The 20605-nt window shown below is 40.9% G+C and overlaps 2 protein-coding genes across 2 annotated transcripts in view; both read right to left on the reverse strand.

The window, feature by feature from the left end:
• The window catches only part of rpl15 (ribosomal protein L15), a 133591-nt gene extending 131174 nt beyond the window's left edge, over positions 1–2417 (reverse strand). The window contains exon 1 of the mRNA XM_072675409.1: positions 2408–2417. The gene's annotated coding sequence lies outside the window, so the exon portion shown is untranslated. The remainder of the gene's footprint in view (positions 1–2407) is intronic.
• On the reverse strand, positions 1637–15498 carry maneal (mannosidase endo-alpha like). Its single transcript, XM_072675405.1, has 4 exons — positions 13699–15498; positions 13006–13115; positions 4732–4808; positions 1637–2701 (listed from the first exon to the last, which is right to left on the reverse strand). The coding sequence occupies exons 1-4, from the start codon at positions 14177–14179 to the stop codon at positions 2065–2067; spliced, it is 1305 nt and encodes a 434-aa protein (XP_072531506.1). The 5' UTR covers positions 14180–15498; the 3' UTR covers positions 1637–2064.
• Positions 15499–20605: the final 5107 nt, after the last annotated feature.

Genomic DNA, 20605 nt, shown 5'->3' on the forward strand with positions numbered 1-20605 from the left:
CTTGGGCAACATTTGTTTCCTTTGTATGCTGTACATACTTTTGTTATACTGTGACTGTTCCCGTAAAACTTCTAAAAAAAACAAAACAAACAAACAAAAAAACATAATCTGGACCTGGTCAGCCGCTCAGGCTGTACTATATTAAAAAGTGAAACACAGTACAGCCCCATTGTTCTATTCACTGGTTGTAGTTATGTAATGGTAGCAAGCCTTTCTAGTCAGAGTACTCATGCTTGTGTCGTTACTATGGAAACCAATGTGTCTATGCAAGCACATGCGACTAGAGTCCGACCATACAAATCCAAAGGCACAGTCTAAAAATCAGATTTGAGAAACAAATCTGTTCAGCAGGAAATGCTAAAAGCTTTATACCTTTTTGCGTGGTGAACTATGAACATAGCAGTGAGAATAACCCCTAGGTTACATGCACACCAGCAGTGTGACATTAGCCTAAAGCCATCCTACTAAGCTGTAATTATGGGAACAGCATGGTTCAACTGCGTAAGCCTAGCTAAGATCTTTGTCAAGATAAGCTTAACCTGGGTATGATCCAAGCGAATACTGAGTGGACATTTTGAGTTAGATTTAGACTAATTTAGACTTGTTTTGAGAGGGGGAAAGGAAACCCTTACCCAGCAAAACCCTTTTACACTTTCAATAAAGCGCTCAGTAAATGTACACCATGGACTTGCAAGGCAGGTGTAGTTCATAAAGTGGCCAGTGTGTGAAAGTACAGTCATGTGGAAAAGTTAGGACACCCCATGAAAACATTCTTATGTATTAGATTTAAATATTTGGACTTTTCAACAAAATTAAAAGATGGAGGTAATATAACTAAACTAAAAACTGAATAAATATCTTTTAAAAATAATTTGCAAAATGTAATTAACAGAAATGCATTTTTCTTATGAGGAAAAAGTTAGGACACCCTATGGTTAGTAGCTAGTGTTCCAGATGTCCTGGTCTTGGTCTAGGTGTTCTCTGGAGAACTTTTTTTTGTCAGCAAGAATTTCCTCCTTGCACACCTCCTATAAAAATCAAATGTGTGTGGTTTCTTGCTGATGGCAGATGCTGTACTTTGACTTCACCTGTGGCAAGAGCTACCTGTAGATTCTGTGATGGCATTTTAGGATTGTTGGAAACTTTTTTTTACACATTTTGAGGTCTGCTGTTGGACTGAACCTGATCAGGCAGCCTAACCTCGCCATGTTGGCAAATTATTTTGGGGCCAGTGGAATAGCTGACTTAAGTGTTCTTTTTGAATCCCTTCCTAGACTGCATCTACAGTCTTCTTTCTTTCATGACGTAATAACACTCACTTTACCAGCCAGGAGCATACAAAACGTCCGAGTTTGGTTTAAATACAATCGGCTCTGCCTGCAGCTAATGTGGTGCACTGGATTCCAATTTCTGAATTTGAAGAAATAAATGTGGAAAAATAGTATGGAAGATATGGAAAATAGTATTTTTATTAAATTAAAGTATATTAAGACATTTCGTCATTGGTTCATTTATATTACATCCATCTCTCAATACTGTTCTAGTGAAGAGCAAATGTTTAAATATTTTTAAAAAGATTTTCATGGGGTGAAAAGGTAGGTAGGCCTAATAAAATGGATGGGGAGCGTGACAACGGTTCAATTTTTAAGTTTTAATTCTTTATTTATCAAACATCCGAGTCACAATTAGCACATGTTGGTTACATGAGGAAACAAAGTAAACAGATCACCCTCCCAACCAGAGGACCAAAACATTTATCATCAGTGTTCATAAAAAGGTGTTACGGACACTCTTCCAAACAAAGTCACTGCTTAGTGCCTAAAGTTAACCCCACGCACCACACCTAGTAATTCCCATAAATGAACAAACACTGGTATGAGGGAACAGTAAAACCATAAATGGTCTCACAAGAAAAAAAAACATTTCATTTGTAGGAACAGGATGAACATCCTAAGTTACTCTTTCCTAGGTTGTGCAGTTAGGATTTGTAGTAGATGTAAGTGAGGGGCTCATTAAAACATCAAAGTTGCTCAAAATGCATCACTTTAGTTACCTCCACTTTAGTCACATCAGCCACTGCTCCTTTTCCTTACTGAATTGCTCTGCCCATTTCCTGGTGAGCTCCAGGTAGAGGTCAGGCTGATGAGGTTTGTAGTCCAAATACAGACGAGTCACCGTCTTCTTGGGCACAGCCCTTTCGATCTGTGTGCCCTCATGCCACTCGTTAAAGGAAGTTATTGTAATTATATCTGGCCTTACCGACAGTGCTGCCTGTAAGGAGGTTTCATAATACCGTCCGTTTACTCTGTTTCTTGTGTTGTGGTTGTTCCACGGTCGCACAGCAGTGTCCACGTAACCAGGTCCAGCACTGGGCACAAACAGAAGATTGTTCCTATCACAGAAAGCTTTGATGGCTTTCCAGTTCTGGTGAGAGGAGCCAAAGGAGAATCCGTTGGAAGCAAAATAGGTGTACATGCCATCAAAGCCACTGGCCAAGATGTCGTGCTTGTGGCGCTCCTCCACTATGAGGGCGATGAAGATACCGTCGTATTGTGTTCCTCTCACGGTGTGGGAGCCTTGTGAGGTCAGCAGCTCAGCCCAGGCTTCTGGTGGGGTCAGGTAGGAGTCATACACGTAGAACAAGGGAAGCACTTTCCCTGTGCTGGACTTAAACCGGTAGAAAGCGCCATGTTTTCCATATCTGTGTAAAAAAGGGCTTAATTAAAGTAATACTGAAGCAGTGTAGCTGCACTATACAGAGCACACACATAGCCCAGACAAAAGCATGGAGAACTCAAGGGGTCTTCTGGATATATAGTGTACATTTACTTGCATTAAATTTCAAATTTCAATAAATATCGCTTAGTGCACAGATTTCTCGGACAGTTGCAAAAGAAATTAGTCAACCTCCCATTACAAATTAGGTTCATTAGCAAAATGTACAAACATTAGTTTGAAACAAACAAATCAAATGAAAGGAAAATGAAAACAACAATTTTTAATAGCTCAACACAAATGAATTCAACACAAAATGGCACTTTTAATGACTACTACAGTCTCAGATTATTCAATTCCTCTTGAATAGAATCCCTCAGAAGAGATCACATTTGCATCAGATGTGCTTGAGATAAAACAAATCATACACCTGGACTGGAAAAGGGGTTTGCGGACTGTGACTAAATAATAAATAATATCGGATATATGGCTAGTCAAAAGAGTTGTCCAAAAATTTCAGAAAAGAGATCACTACTTTGTACAAACAAGAAAAAGAATACAAAAGGAGAGCCAAAGCAATAAATGTTCCTAGTGACACAGTTGGAATCAGAGTTCATAACTTCAGAGTTAAAGGAATACTGGCTACACTACCCGGATGTGGCAGAGAGTGGAAACCTTCACCAGCTGCCATCAGATTACTCAGGAGGCAGGTGGTTAAAAACCCTTGAGTGAGAGACCTGTGGCAAGATTTAGCGGCAGCAGTCGTTGAGGTTTCAGTTTGCACAGTAAGGTGCATACTAAACATTGAAGGTACGTTCACCTCTACTGACCCAAAAGCACAAAAAAAGTCGTCTCCAGTCTGCTTAACCATATAAATAAAGTCAAGCATGGAGGTGGCTCTGTGATGCTATGAAAGCATACTTCAAAGTCCACTAAGGCTTGATTTCAGAAGAAGTCCTGAAAGGAGGGCTGCCGGATGCTGGTGGTCATACCAGCGAGGTCATACCAGCGAGGTCATACCAGCGAGGTCATACCAGCGAGGTCATACCAGTGAGGTCATACCAGTGAGGTCATACCAGCGAAAGGGTTCTCTACCAACTACTGAGACTGTAATATCATTAAAAGTGGCATTTTGTGTTGAATTTTGAGAAATCACTTGTTACGTTCATTGGTTGAGCTATTTAAAAACTGGTCTTGTTTAAATTAAATTTGTCTAATTTGCAACAGGGGTTTAATTGCAGAGGTTTTAATTAAGGTTGATTGCAACTGTATGTGCACCTCAAGATGTAGTATGTGTGTACATGAATGCTAAAAATGTAATGTCACTTTGCCTGTGTTTAGACTCCTTTTAAGACAGATGGTGTGCACATAAGGGCTGCTGTCTATATATCTCTCTGCATGAACACTCACTATACCAATACCATCTCCGTAAAACATCATTCTTTATTTGAAATAACTGCCGATAATTAACATACGAGGCGAACAGTTGAAGGTTATAATGTGTAAATGACTCATTTGATGATTCACTCTGTGCTCCATGCCTTTTTCACACAGTTAATTGATGATTGTATAGGCTCAGAACCTAATTTATCATCTCTTTCTTTAATCTTCTAAGTGGGGCTGCAGCAATAACCAGAAGTCCAGAGTTACCTTTCCCTGTTAAGCATCTGAGAAAAGGGATCTATTTTTAAAACACCTGTTTCTTCTCACATCCTCTAGCCGGGATGAAATTCCACTCCAATTGTCAGAGTTCAGAGACTTATACAGACAGATGAACAGCTTGCCCTTGAGCTTAACGTTAGAGGGCTCTCTGATCTTCACAGCTAAAAAGATATCGAAAGGATGATGAATAAAGTAATGTACAGAATTTAGTAATAGTAATAATAGTCTTTTAGCTCTCTCCCTTTCAGCAATAACTGTGATGCATTTTATGTAGAAATAATGTACACATTTGAATCACAATTCAATGCATCACTTTTTCCGCTGAGGATTTGGGGTTGAGAAAAATCAACCTACTTGTCAATAATGTATTTGATGTTGTCATGCATGCTGAGCTCCGTCCGGCCTCTGTAGGGCTGGATGTGAAACGCCACCTGTAAAAACACCACAGGTTGATCTGTTTGACATTTAGCAACACAAAACGCACTGATGCATCTTCTAAAAAAACAAAACTCCAAAAAAGTAAATGGTACTTGTTTTATATGGTACTAAAACTACTGTAACTACCACAACTACCACCACTATGCAAACGTGTTTAGGATGTGGTGTGTGCAGCAACCTCCGTGATTTTACATTTACATTTAAGGCATTTAGCAGCGTACTTATCCAGAGCGACTTACAAAAGTGCTTTGCTATTTACTGTGAATTTTAGCCTATTCAAACTAGCTGAGGTTAATCTAAAAGTAAAGATACCTCCAAATTAAGACACTACTAAACACAAGTCAATAGTGGTGACCACTCTGCTACTCTTGGTGCAGATCGGGTTTTTCTTCATACTAGAACTGGTTTGACCTACTTATATATAGAAGAGCAGAGCTCTGGTCATCTGACCACTGGGATTACCTACTAGGAGCACTCTGTTGGTTTTACCTACTTGTAGTGTGGTTCTGTTTGGTGGTCAAAACACTCCGGAGTCTTTATACATGGAAGCTGTTACTGGCACATAATGATTGCTACCAACCTTTATGATTGCATACCAACACTGGACTGGATACTAAGAACCAGATCAGTGCTCTTGTTCTAATCAACAGGGTTACCGGTTTGTTTTTAAATGTCCAGACTGGGTACCAATGTGGACATGCTGTGCAATTGTTTTATTTTCAATATATTTGCTGAAGTTTTAGCTCCATTCAGAGATGTTTACAACACCACTAAAGTCATCATTTCAAAGACATCTGGTTCATTCTGCTGGAAACATGTTAGGTTTAGCCTTTGCCTATATGTGCAGCAGTGTAGGGCTGTCACTTGAGCATGCTGCTTCATAAAGTGGGTCTAATGCTGGAGGGCACCATCTGCCTGTTTGCCTGAAGCTATCTGAAAGGGTGTCTCACTCCATGGAGAGCAGTCCAGCCTTCAAAAAGCAGAGTTTATGACATTTGGACAAATCAAGCCTTAAAGTCAAATGTCAACATATCATTAAACTTCCTGCTGCGTACCCCTTCCCGATTCTTGCACATACTCATATTGCCACTACGTATTTATGTACGATTTTTTGTGTGCGTGTGTGTGTGTGTTGGGGTGTATTTGGTTATTTCATAACACCATTTAAAATGTTAGACTGCTTTGTGCAATACCCCCAAATGGAAGTATATGTCCCAGTTTTGGAACCACTGCACACCTTTTAAACCATATGTTAAAGAGTTTAAATATTAATCCCAATGCAGAAACTATTATAAATCATTTATTAACCGTTTTGTTTTGGGGAGTCCCAAAGGGTTCCATTTTTAGGTATACACACTTTTATGTATGATAATAATGTAGTTATGTGTGTAAGAATGCACCTATGTAATTTAATGAGTTAATAGATGTTAACAATATCCATAATTTAAAACATTACTTGTAAATTTTGTGTTTATACAGTATTGTATCTCCCACTTATGAGGTACAGTCAAAAAAATTAGGGGAATTTAAAGTGTTTTTCTCCTATGATGTGTTTTTTTTTAAAGATACTCAAATGACTCGCACAGCAGTTATTTAGGGAGCTTAGTCGATTATTGATCCGGTCATATAGAGTGTCTTAGAGAGATCTGCCCTCAAGAATACCATCAGTGGTTTTCAAGGCACATATTCTAAAAATAATCTTCTGTTTGGAGGTTTTTATTTCTGAGCTGTGATCCAGTAAACAGAGCTTTAGGACAATGTACAGTATGAGTGTTTTTGGTCTTGAGACATTTTTCATAGGCAAGAACAGATTAACAGAAATAATGACACATTTCAAACTTAAACTTTACCTCTGAAAACTTTGCATGAAACATCACACTCTGACCTAAGATAATCAGAAGAAAGTATGTTGTGTTTGAAGAACGTAGTGAAGCTGACATATGACATCTCTTTTGAAAGTCACTGTACTAAGGCACTGCGCAAAGCCTCTCAAAGCAGAATAAAAATACATCTGAATCACTTATATAACCCCAAGCCTTGAGGCTTTCTGACAGATAACAAGCCTGAGGGCATTCATGACCTTGCCACTCTTTGTGACCCTGCCTTTAGTTTTGTCAGCGATACACGAGTATCTCATAGTGCGCAGTGTCACATACACACAGGATAAAAAAAAGCACAAATTCCTACCTTCTGATATAGGGTTCTTTTTTAATGGTGTGACCTATTAATACTGTTGAATAGGGGTGTAACGATACACGGCAGTTTGGACCTCATTGTTGGGTACAGGTTTGGTACAATAGAGGGAAAAAAAAAAAAACAACATAACCTACAGTTGTGCAAGTTACAGTTTGCTCCATCTAGTGCCATATTGTCCCCCATGAGGTAGCTTATGCAACATGTAGTTAATTAAGCCATGCTGGATGTGTTTCCACAAACACCCACACACAAGGTGGCAAACGCAACTGTGAAATTATCGTATTTAACCTAACAGCACACTCTCTGTGAGATAGCATGTACTGAACCACCCCCCGCCGCCCCTACTGTAACTGTTTGGTACAAATACATGTACCGTTTGTATGGTATCTGATAGGCAAAGAATGCTGCTGCATTTTGATGTGACAATATTATTTTAACCAGCCAAAATAAAGAAATAAATAAATATCACATAGTTTAATTGTTTTGAAAGGAGGTGGTTAATTCAAAACATAATTTAATACTTTTAAATAGTTAAACGTTTTTACTGAACATAAATATAAACAGTAGAAAAGTGTGGTAACCGCAGTAACATGCTCACCACTATGGTTGCCATGTGATCACTACAGCCCTAATCCCGCATGATGAACCACTTCACCACAGCCAGCATGGGCCTGAACACAGACCAGCTACTCTGAAGGAAGAATTTAGTGCTAAAGTGCTACTGGTCACTTTTACAGCTAAAAGTGAGAAACACAAAGACTCTGACCACCAGTGTGGCGTTAAGGGAGATAGGACTGATGTGAGTCCTTGGAGAAAGCAGCTACAGAAGAGACCAGGCAGGAACAACCCACCACTTTTCCACTCTGCCATTGCTGCAAGGCCTTCACAAACCGTTGCCATGGAAATGCGGCGCAGGCGCTGTGCTTGTCGACTGTCACTGCTGGTTTTAAAATCGCAGAGGCCAAGAGGGTGAAATGCGGTTCAGTCTGGCCTGCCTTCTGCTTCACAAGCATCGCAGCCCAGATCAAAAAGTTCCTGCTATCGACCACCTTCTGCGCAGTGCATTGGATTGTACCCCTGTTGTAATCAACAGAATCTGGTGCTCTTTGTCTAGCTCTCGTTCTCGCTCTCTCAGTCTCCCTCCCCCTCTCACTGTGGGTGGGAAAGCAGAAAGCTTGTTTTATGATACATGACAGGAGACCATGCTCCTCTGCGCTCGGCTTTTGCTTTGACGCATATTTGCAAAATTAGAGGTGTCAATTCTCCCTTCACATCTTTTGAGTCACCCGGTTCCTTTGCCAGGGATGTTCTCTTTCAAGAGTCAGCGCTTTTAATATACAGCGAAACTGAGAGGGATGGGAAATTTGTCATGCCTATATCATGTTTGCAATGACTCCCCCCCCACAGATACATGCCAGTTGGCACTTGGTGGGCAGGCAAGAGGCATGGGGTCTTGCACAGGATGACTGCCTTTACTTACTGCTTTTATGAGCGTCACAAAGACATACTCACTCATTCTAGCTCGCTGAACAATTGCATCAACTAAAGATGGACTGCTCAGTGTTTTTTGGAGCCGATACTGTTTGCTTACAATCGGCCAGTTGCCAATACTGATGGAGGCTGGGGTTGGATGCCACTTTAACCTTACCAGGCAAACTTAGTAATGCATCCTTGTTCTTAACAACATTAAAAACATTCAAACCTTTGCTAGTTCTGCAGTGTTCTGATACTCACTGTACAGGGCTGAGTGATGGACTCCTCTCTCGTTAGTGGTGTTAAAGAGGCAAAGGTAGTTTTATACATTTTAAAACTAACTAGTAAAAACTGCCAGACAGGTGGCATTTCTTGAGCGGATTTGTACCATGGCCTAATGAGTTTTTGCATCTATAAGTTCGGTCTGAATTGCCACCTAATGACTGAATCGTTAGGGGCAGTGGTGGCTCAGCGGCTAGAGCGCCTGGCTATCGATAACCGGGTTGTGGGTTTGATTCCCAGGCTTGGCAAGCTGCCACTCTTGGGCCCTTGAGCAAGGCCCTTTACCCTCTCTACTCCCCGGGTGCTGGAGTGGGGTGTACTCACTGCCCCTAGTTCACTAGTGTGTGTGTGTGTGTGTGTGTGTGTGTGTGTGTGTGTGTGTGTTCACTACCACAGATGGGTTAAATACGGAGGACACATTGTGTACAGTGACAAATATGTGCACCTACCTACCTATGAAATCAGGAACTGCAGTGCCTTTTGACCTCATGCAACACTGCAGCAAAATATGGAACATATGATCAACTAAATGATCTGCTGATTTTCAGCCCAGTAATGCAATTGGACGATCACAGTTGACCGATCCATCTCTAGCGTGGATATTAAAAAACAGGTTTAAAAGAGACTGTTGGTGTATCGGACTAACGGCAGATTAACACCGTTTCTGCCCTGATAATGCTATGGAAGACAAAAATGAGTGACGAAAGGCGTGTTTTGGTCATGAGAAGTGCCTTTGCACGACAAAGTTGTTGCAGTGTCCGAAAGCTCGGATCAAAATCAGGTAAAGTAACCACTGCTATAACGCACACCTAAAAGGCCACCGAGAGAGAGCAGCATATCGTAATTTTCAGAAGCATACCATTCTTACGGTTAATGCTGCCCATTTTTTGCTGAAGGACAAACCTCCAGCAGCATTTGAGAACATAAATTATTTTTTACTGTCTGCCTTAAAATGTGGCCAAGATATTATTGCAGGATCTTGTGTTGCTTTGATCACAGTTTACAGCAAGCTTAAGGGTTTCACCCTTTTGCAGGGGGACTGCAAATACAAATCCAAATGACCCAAACATCTTAAAGAGCATAATTTGCCTGGAATAATAGGAGGTAGTGCTCTGCTGTAGGCCAAACTCTGAACAAACCAAAACTATAGCATTGCTTAGTGTCTGATAGCATTTCTTCAATGTCTCAACGAAATGCTCTTGCATTTATTGAGTTGGATGAATGGAAGTCGCATTATTATTATTATTTTTTTTACATATAAACATGGACAGATCCTCAGAGACAGGAACCTATAACATGATCTGCCGTGGTCTCTTTGCTCTATTCCTTTAAGTGTCTTGGCTGGCACACAGGATGAGGCATGGCCCTCGGGGCTGGCATGAGATGTAGAGGCTGTTGCGTAAGCATGAGACGCTGCACTCTCATTCATCCTCTAAGCTCTGCTATGTCCCTCTATTCACCTCTATGGGCAGGAAACAAAAGGCAATGTGATGGGAGCTGATTGAAATTCAGTAGTCTTTTATTTTAAGATTCTGGCAAAGTTTGACATTTGAGGACCCATAGCAGTGGATTTTAACTGATTGGGTTATTAACCACAGTTAAGACAAAAAGACCATGGCTATATTAATGCAATGCAGTTGTTGGTCAAACAGTTTCTCCTCAGTGGATGATGTGCTAATGTGTTTAGTATTTTTTTGTTGTTTGTTTTAGGTTCTCTCTGATGTCAGATACAGTAACGTTAGAGGAGTTTCAGCCACACTCCCTTTAGTCCCTTAACGCTTTCTTGGCAACATGCTCACATTAAGGCACTCAGATTTTGTACTGGCACAGTATAATACACTTACTCCTTTTTAAAAATATTTTATTGGTGTACTTAAAGCAAAACTATTGATTTTGCTGTCTGACTACAGCCAGTCTAAAAGCAGCACAGCACCACCAGCAGAGCTGTGTTACATGGGGCAAGGGGGGGGGGGGGTTGAAGTACAATGTCCAAGAGCACAGCCAGGTATTCTTCTGGTTACTACCTTGCCACAGTCATCGTGACCACTATCACCTCATGTAAAGACACTTGTGTTTTACACTGCAAAAATACAGTCATATCAGAATATTATGATCGCCTACCTGACAGCAGGAATAACCACCTTTGGCTCTGATGACACTAGCGAGATGTTGTGGTATGGCCTGTATTAGGTGATTGAAGGGGTTCATTATTGAATGGTCTACTGTGGCGCATCAATTGCGCTGTATCTTTCAGTGTGTGAGGTCTATTCTCGGTACATCTGCACTATGGCAGCTGTAGAACATCCCATGAACATCCCGGTTTCCGAGATCCCATTACCTTTGCCCAGTACCCTATTACCATGTCCTTTTAGGATATCTGTGAAATCGCATCCTTTGCCCATGACTATCAATTTACACATTGCTACAACTAACTGATGTGGAGCAAACCCTGTCACATGCTATCTGTGACACCCTGAGCAGAGTGCATTCCTAACCAGTGTGCACATAATATTCTAATATGACCGTGACTGTGAGTGAAGGGTGGTAGTATCTTAGAAACTGCAAGTTTTGTGGCATGTTCTAGAGCCGCCATAGTGAAGATGTACTGAGAATGGACCTCTTGCACACTGAATGCCTCCCAATGGCATAACAGTGGTGTCAGAGGGGGCTGAAGACTTTGGCGAGTGGTACAGAGCAACTGAAGTACCATTATAGACCAGTTAATCTCTATAATGAACACCTTACCTCACCTAATACAGCCCATGCCACACAGTCTCTAGTGTCATCAGAGCAAAGGTTGGTTATTCTCTTAATATTCTGTGTATTACATAATAAAATGCATTTAATTAAATCTGTCCCACTTTAAAACCATGTTAAAGCTTGAGTGATTCATTGCTGGCCTGTATATTTTCATCCTGACTTTGTTATATAGCAGAATACATAAATGAAGACAAAAATACCATAAATATGAATTTTAGATAAAACAGTAAAATGTATAGCAAGGGGATGTATTGTCAATTATTATTTTTTTCATTACCCCTCATTATTTCTGTTTATCATCTGTGCTCTTGACAAAACTGTAAAAATAAATCTGCAGATTACCCAGCAGATTATAATTTGGACAATGCTGCAAATGCTGTATCCAAATGCATGCATATGAAGAGCTTTTTGCTATTAGTGCAAAACAATCCTAACCAAACAAAATCTGCCCTCCTTTCTTTTATCATTGTAAACAATCAACCTCAAAGAAAGTTAAACAGAAGAACTTCTTTGCAACTCCACACTTTTAAAGGGCTTTCAAATTCCCCATTGAGAATATGAAGGAGAAAGCATATACAGATAGCAGCTCTTGCCCTGAATAATGCACAAGGTTGATGAGGGGAATAAATCAGGATGCTGGAGGCTTTTAAAGCCAGCACAGCCACAGCTCTGCCTTGGGGCAGGGCTGCAGAGAAGCTCAATTAGGAGGTTCAGACAACAGAAACCAGTCAGTACTTTCCTACGCTGTCTTTGGGACAGACCGATTTGATTTGGGCCAAACTCAGCGTTGCATTAATAATTGTAGTGTTCCAAGAACCTGAATGCTTGGCAGTTCTCAAATACAAAACACTGAACAAGGAGATGTCAGATAAGCTAGACACAATAAACATCATATAACATTATGATTATTTGTATTTCTTCTAGTTCCAGAGGTCCAATAATGATGTTTATGTAATTCTATTTTATATAGCCACTTGTGTTTTTGTTGCCATGCTTTTTTATGTATGTAAACAGATTCAAATTATTATGCAAATAACCTCTGTTCCACTGTTAAAACTGCTCTTCATTAAAAACTCTTTATACATTTAGTGGGAATGGGTCGAATAGTATATATTATGAATAGTAATAGTCTGTTTTTGAGATGACAATATTAGTGAAGTTAAAACGGGAAGATTTTTAGTAGATTTATGTTCATATGTTAACTGTGTTGAATGAAGACTGGCTGTTATCGACACAGAGTATCATAACTCATTTCCCCCCTCCAAAAATGTGCTTTTTAAATTTTGCTGGTGATGTTAAAACACTTAAAACCAGATACTTATAATGGTTTGTAACTTGTTTGCTAGCAGATTTGACTGTGCTTAAGAGCAAAAAACAAGGGCAAAGAAACTGGAACAGCACTATGATCTTAATACATCTCAAGTGTCTTAGTAAATAGATTAGAATAGAAAAAAGATTAGATCATTTCTCACCAGTTACCTTGATACGGTGCCTATGGGCAGCATCCATAACGGCAGGCACCAGATCCTCTGTGGGCTCTCCATGCTCATCTGCCACGCCAGGTGGGTACCAGGACAACACTACCACACCTACCATTTCCGAAAGAAAAAAAAAATTGGAGCAGAGCTGACATTGTCCATCTGTGTCCACTAGGGCTGTCATGAGTGTCATTTTTTTGTTGTTGCATATTTTAAGTTCCTTACAGAGAAAGACTGATGCACACATATTTGACTGGTTTGCTATTTAGTATAGTTTAATTTCTTGTTCAGCATTAATATGGAAAAAGATTACTCAGTTAATCATCCTTTTAAGTAGTTAATTGTATATACTTAATAATGAGGCATAAGACAATTAATTAACTAAACAGCAAAGCATAATTAATCTTCTTTCAAGTGTATTTTCAGTGTGTGGACCTAATCTATACTATACTAACCTATATAAAATGAAACGAAATACAGTAGCATATACGAAAAAATTAGATTACTGAAGGTTTCTTGGTGTGTGTGTGTGTGTGTGTGTGTGTATATATATATATATATATATATATATATATATATATATATACACACACACACACACACACACACGTATATATGTATGTATGTGTGTATGTATGTGTATATATATATATATATATAAATAATACAAACAAACAAACAAACATGAGCCAACCTGCAGCAGCAGCTTCTATCTGGGCCATGTGAGAGTCCAGCACGTTAGGGTCTCTGGAGCTGTATGGCCCGAGCTCGGGGTAAAAGCTAGAAGCGATGTCCTCGGGTGGGCTGTGCCTGCCTTTAGGGTGACTGGCCGCTATTTTGGGGTCCCAGTGAGGAACCAGTACGTGGTCCCAGTGGATGTAGCCCCTGTCCGTCTGAGGCGCGCCGTACCACAGATAGTAGAAGATGTGGATGTCGTAGAAGATGCTATGCTCGTGGCCGGAGTTGGAGAAGACGATTTTGGTGTCGGCCACTTCGCTGTCCGGCTCGGCTCGCCTCTCGGATCTCTCTGCCGCGAACGGCACCATCTCCATACCCGGAGCGAGGTCCGAGAAGCCGTCGCTGGGCTTGAGGGTCCTCAAGCCCATCATGGTCCCGAAGATGAAGAGCGTGAACAGGAAAAGGGCCACACACGCTTTCTTGCGCAGCCTGGTCATCTCTGTGGACTCTGGGGACTATAGCTAGCGAGCGGTCAGGTAGACTCGGCTACTATGGCGGTCACTGAAGATGAACTCGGCGCTCGGTGTTCGTATTTTTTGACGACTTGGCCTCATGCTCAACCAAAACACTGCGGTGATTCAAAAGCCAAAGTGTGCCAAGTCTCGGCTTCTCATGACGAGAAGACGTCTTGTTGAGAAATGTCCATCTCTGCCAAGTTTCTAACCGACAAAGCCAAACTTCATATCTGTATTAGCTGGTGTCCGTTAGCTTCACAACGGTGCACGAAATGTCACCAATAATTTCAACCACTCTTTCGATAAGCAGTTAATCTGGCAAAAACGGTCTCTTCACAAGCCATTTATCCTCCTTTTTTTAGCATCTTGTGTTTTCGTGTTTTCTTTATGCCCGCAAAAACGTCCATGCTCCTTTATGCTCCGCGCAGTGGTGTTGTTTACTGAGGAGATAGATAGCTAGCTAGCTAGCAGCCGAGCTAGCTAACTAAGTTAACCCGAGCTAACGTTACTTCATCATCATCATCATCTCGTCTCGGACTGAACTCCTACACTTTTGGCTCCTCGCTCGTTAGATCCGCCTAAATTCAGCCTCCTTAAACAGGTCAACTCGACGTCGTCGACCTCCATCCGACGCCAGACGCTCCTACAACAGTTGTTGTAGTGTGAGAGCTAGCGGTCAGCTGGGATCGATCGATGTTGGCCTCTTCAACACAAGCGTAGCAGAAAACTAACGCGACTTAGCCAGCGATCAAACTGCGCACATTTAAGGAGGACTTCTGCGTCTCCGAGCAGTGCACTGATGCTATCTGACCACTTTCAGCTGACGGATCACTCTTCGCTCCTCTTCCACGACGAAAATGACGTCGACGTCACAACTCGGCCAAATCTGGATGCATCGAAAATCTCGACTTCATGTGAAGCCTCTTTGCGTGTCGATAAAAACAAACGGACCGCCACAAAGCAGCATAATATCACAGGCTTAGCCGGAGTGCGACCCCTGCTCCATCACATGCTCCAGCGCGTCCGGCACCGTTGTTTCTCCAGACGGACTCGGCTGAGAGCGACCTGCCATCTCTCGTCCGCTCCCACCGCTCCGGCAGAAATCGCCACCTCGATCACACCGTATCCAAACCGTGTACCGACGGCCGTGCGGAAGGCTTGGCGGCGAGAGTCCGGCTTCTAACGTTACTTCTCCTTGGCCGTCGCGGGAGCGCGATATAAATCATGTTCCCGATGCTCGGAGGAGGAGCTACAGAGGCGCGCGACACGGAGACGCGGGGACGCGCGCTCCTGTGATCAACCTTGCTTTTAGGAATCTGCTTGTAATCTGGGACATTACCGAATGAGACAAGCTACCGTACTAGCACCATGTGTCTAAAGTATTCAGACATTCCCTGCTGAACAAAATACACACACACACACACACACACACACACAGCATTGTAGGCTTTAGTTGATTCAAGCTAGTTTTGTAAAGATGCCTGATGGTTCATAATTGTGTTGTGTGAGTTTAATGATGGTTCCTATCTAACACAATGGTTTCTATCTAACAAATTCCTAATGGTATTTTAAAGTGTTCTACATAAATGTCAATTCCCAAAACCTTGTCCATCTGCACCCCCATCCAGAACCTTGGACAGCTGGAATGATTTTTTGGACACATTTCTGATACATGTAGACGTTTGTCCGTAGATGCTGCTGCATACACAAGCGTTGCATAATTTAAAACCCAACATTAACATTAACCACTTAGCTTTTCATACAATGCACACACTGAGTGATCATTTAACTTAGAGTAGCCACTTATCTTCCAAAAAGCACGTTCAGCATTCAGTCAAAGTGACCTCTTATAGAGTGCAGATGATTTCTCACTACTACTGGCAAGCTGCTGTACTGTCACTGAATGGCTGCTTAGAGTTTAGGTACATACAGTTGAAAGTTTGTGTAGAAGGTATGTGCACTGGTTGCCATAAAGAACTGCTCAAGTAGTGTTTCTTTTGTAATGATCACTGCTGCTGCTGCTGCGAAAATAAATAATAAAAATTTGCCTTCCACTCCTACACTCGAAACATTTACAAATATATCTAACAGGGTTATAAATTGCACTTAAGCAAACATGACTTCTCTTCTAGACTGTGACTGCAGGCTTGTGGCTTGGGGACATTTATTTTACATACACATGATTGTAGATGATGAAAAAAACATACTATATGCAATTCTTTTTCTATCACTTACCCAACACCTAACTGTGCTGACATCATTTATTTTATTTATGTGGAAACTATGTGCTCATTTGAATCACATCATTTCAGTGCATCACTGTTTTTCCCCACAGGCCTGCATTAGATAAGAAAACAAGTGTAGTTGGGTTTCTCAGAGCTATTTGTAATGATGACCACCCACAGCCCTGATGGCACCGTGGGCTTTCAGATGTGGCCATTTAAAAAAAAAATTATCAACAAAATTCATGATCCCGGTCCTCCTACATCGTATCCGATAACCACTGATGGGATTATCTTTGTGGGGGTGGTAATCGGTTTGCTGTGCCATAGCATGAAAAGGCAGCATTTAAACCCACGCCTGAAACCCCACAGACACCACACTCAAGATTATTGAATCCAAACTGTGAATTATATTGTTATGTCTTTGTTCGCTCCGCTCAAATTCAGTTACTGTAAAATAGTGGCTGTACAGAGGAATTACTCTCATGCACGCATGTCAGCATAGTTGTGGCGTGCTTTTCCTGCATGTTCACTGCACTTTTCCTCTTTGGTAATACAAGCTGCACTAAACTGTGTTGATATATCTAGTCATGTTAAATACAATGTAAGGTGGATGTTAGAAACCCATATATTAGGGTTGCAGTAGGTCTGGAGCCTACCCAGAAGCAGTGGGCACAAGGCAGGACCTTCTGGACAGGTTGCCAGCCAATCCATTGCAGGGTCCCACCTACAAGCATTCGTTCACACTCTTACACTTCACCAGTTTAGCACAGCCAATTCACCTGCCATGTGGATTTTTTGGGAGGCAGGAGGTACCCGGTGGAAACCTTAGGAAGAACACACCGAACTCCTCAACAGGCAGTGACTGATTGAACCCACAACCCCGGGCTGTGTGACACACTACCTGCATTGCCACTGTGCAACCATGTTAATAAAGATGTTTTTTCCTTTGAACCAAAGATAGTGTGGGTGAGAAGATTAATGTGAGTAATGCTGTATGTCAGAGCACACATAAATATTTGTATGGGGTGTTAATGGCTTTGAAAATATGTACAGTATGTACCTAGGATTGAATTAATGAATGAATGAAGAGTGGATAAATGTGATTTTCGAGCACACAGCTGTTGCATGGCATCTCTCACTCAGCTTATGTTTACATCTAGTTGACAGAACTTTGGCTTTCTTGCAACCACAGCCTCTCACATGTTAGCAAGAAACTGGCGCAACAGATAACACCACTACCTGCCAGTGAGCTACCACACCACCTGGGAGACTGGGGTTTGATTCCTGGTCTGGGTAACAATGATGTGCTACACCAATAAGAGTCCTTGGGCAAGACTCCTAACACTACATTGGCCCACCTCTGTAATATGAGTAATGTTGTAAGTCACTCTGGATAAGAGCGTCAGCTAAATGCCACAAATGTAAATGTAAACTGCGAAGCCAATCCTGTTATTAATGTGGGTTAGGGAGGCAGGACTTGTAGTACAGAACCACTAGGTACGAAAGGACCGTTGTATTTAAATTTTTGATCCAAAATATTGCTGGGGAAAAATCAGTAGTCGCTGGATATTGGAAGGGACATACCATTACCCAATTCTATGAACTTGCAATGTAATATATTTTTTACTTAAATGAGAATGTAAGCAACTGAGGCCTAACAATTTTAATTCAATGGCAACATGTAGTTTACAAGCATTTCCAAGACTTTGCAAACACCCTCACAACTCTTCTACAATGTGTTTGTTTAATGGTTAAACCTGACATTTACATTGGGTTTGTTTTACTAAGCAAGTTTTCAGTATGTGAGGCCTATTTGGACATTTTCGTATTGAATACAATCTACATTCACACCTTGGTAAATTATCACATCTACTGTAATGTGGGGACATCTAGTGGGAACAGTGGCTTTTCACTCATCACCACAGAGATTGGAGACAGCAAAGTGTTATTCAAATTACACTCAAACTGAATACTTGCTTATGTATGACTTATATTGCATTATATATATTGTTACTGTTACACTCATACCCTACACCTATTCTACGCCGATGTATAATTTGTGTAAATATAATAAGTGTAAATCTCATTACAATATTGACGTATTCCTGAACGGCTAGGGGCTTTAAACAGCAAGGTTATGTTAAGTTTAAAAAATGCTAAAGTTACTAGGATGGTAAAACAGCAATGGCTAAAACAGCCTGTAAACTGAGAATGTGTGTATTTGGCAATGCCTTGCACACCTGATTCTATTTACAGACATAAACATAAGTAGCGGCCCTTACTTACATTTTAAATACAGTACTGTTAGAATGAATACATTCAGGATTTGGTCAATATTGTGAAAGAACAGCATTGTCGGTTGACCACCTGTCTTTCACAACTCAACTTACCACAAAGTGTAAATATTTTTTAAATGGGTTCTCATGTTGTGCTGTCGTGCTACCAGCAGGGGGCAATAACATTCAATAAAGCAGTGGTCACAACCCTGCTCCTGGAGGTCTATTTTCATGCAGTCCTAAATCCACATTCATCTGATCCATCTAATCCTGACATCAGGAAACCTTCATTAGCAGAATGAAGTGTGCTAGAATTGACTGATTTTAAAGTATTTGACCCACCTACACATTCGAACTTAAACACAATCATGCCAGTTTCCCAGACAGAGTTGGTTGTGGTTCAACCTGGTTATGGTTCATGGGAAAAAAATGGTAGTGAATTATGTTTGATCACAAAAACTTGCTTTATGCGCACTAACTAACCAAAGGAGAACATGTTATCTTCTGTAGTTAAATGTATACATTTAAAAAATAAAAGACTGCCTGACTGACTAACTGACCAACTAACTAACTGATTCACTGACTTACTGACCAACGTACTGACTGATAACTACCAAACTGACTGACTGACTGACTGACTGACTAACTGACTGCTTGACCAACAGAATGGCTGACTGCCAGACTGACTAACTGAGTAACTGCAGACTAACTAAATGATTGAATTACTAACTGACTGACCGACTACCTGACTGACTAAGTAACATACTGACTGACTGACTGACTAACTAACTGACTGAGTAAATGAATGGCTAACTGACTGACCGACTACCTGACTGACTAAATAACTTGTTAACAAACTGACTGACTAAATAACTTACTGACTGACTGACTTACTGACTGCTTGACTAACTGAATGGCTGACTGCCAGACTAACTGAGTAACTGACAACTAACTGAATGGCTGACTGCCAGACTGACTAACTAACATACTGACTGACTGACTGACTAACTGACTGACCGACTACCTGACTGACTAAATAACTTTTTAACAAACTGACTGACTCACTGACATACTGACTGACTGACCTACTGACTGCTTGACTAACTGAATGGCTGATTGCCAGACTGACTTACTGAGCATCTGACGACTAACTGAATGAATGTCTGACTAACTGACCGACTAACTAACTGATGGGCTGACTAACTAAATGGCTAACTGGCTGACTGGTTGACTTACGCACTGGTTCTCAACCAGGGTTATTAACCATATATTTACATGAGGTTTTACTTGAATGTGGAACCGCGCTGTCCAAGGTGCTGAACCTGTAATTCCTTTTTACTGCTGATCTCTCATTCTTATACTGTATTTCCAAAAGCAAATGTATGGCTTATATTGGGGTCTACATTATATGTCCAAATGTATCCAGACCCCTTTAATTACTAAATTAAACTACTTTAAGGTGCACCCATTACTTACACAGGGGTTCAACTGTGCACACACAGCTTGTTTAATCTCCTACTCACTAGAATATCTTTCTATTCACACTGTTCTAGCATGTTCTTTTACATGGTTCTAAAAAGTTCATTCACATTGTTCTAGAATGTAATGTCCCTTATACACTGTTACAGAATGTCCTTCTCTAATCACAATGTTTTGGAATGTTATTTCCCATTCACAATGTTCTAGAATATCCTCCTCCCTGTTCTCTCGACCACACTGTTCTAGACTTTACACTGTCTGTATTGCTAATTAGATTTCTTTCCCATTCACAATGTTCTAGAATATCCTCTTCCCTGTTCTCTCGACCACACTGTTCTAGACTTTACACTGTCTGTATTGCTATTGAGGTTTCTTTCCCATTCACAATGTTCTAGAATGTTCTTCTCCATCCACACTGTTCCAGAATG

This window comes from Salminus brasiliensis, chromosome 3 (assembly GCF_030463535.1).
Source record: "Salminus brasiliensis chromosome 3, fSalBra1.hap2, whole genome shotgun sequence".
In the NCBI taxonomy this organism is placed as follows: domain Eukaryota; kingdom Metazoa; phylum Chordata; class Actinopteri; order Characiformes; family Bryconidae; genus Salminus; species Salminus brasiliensis.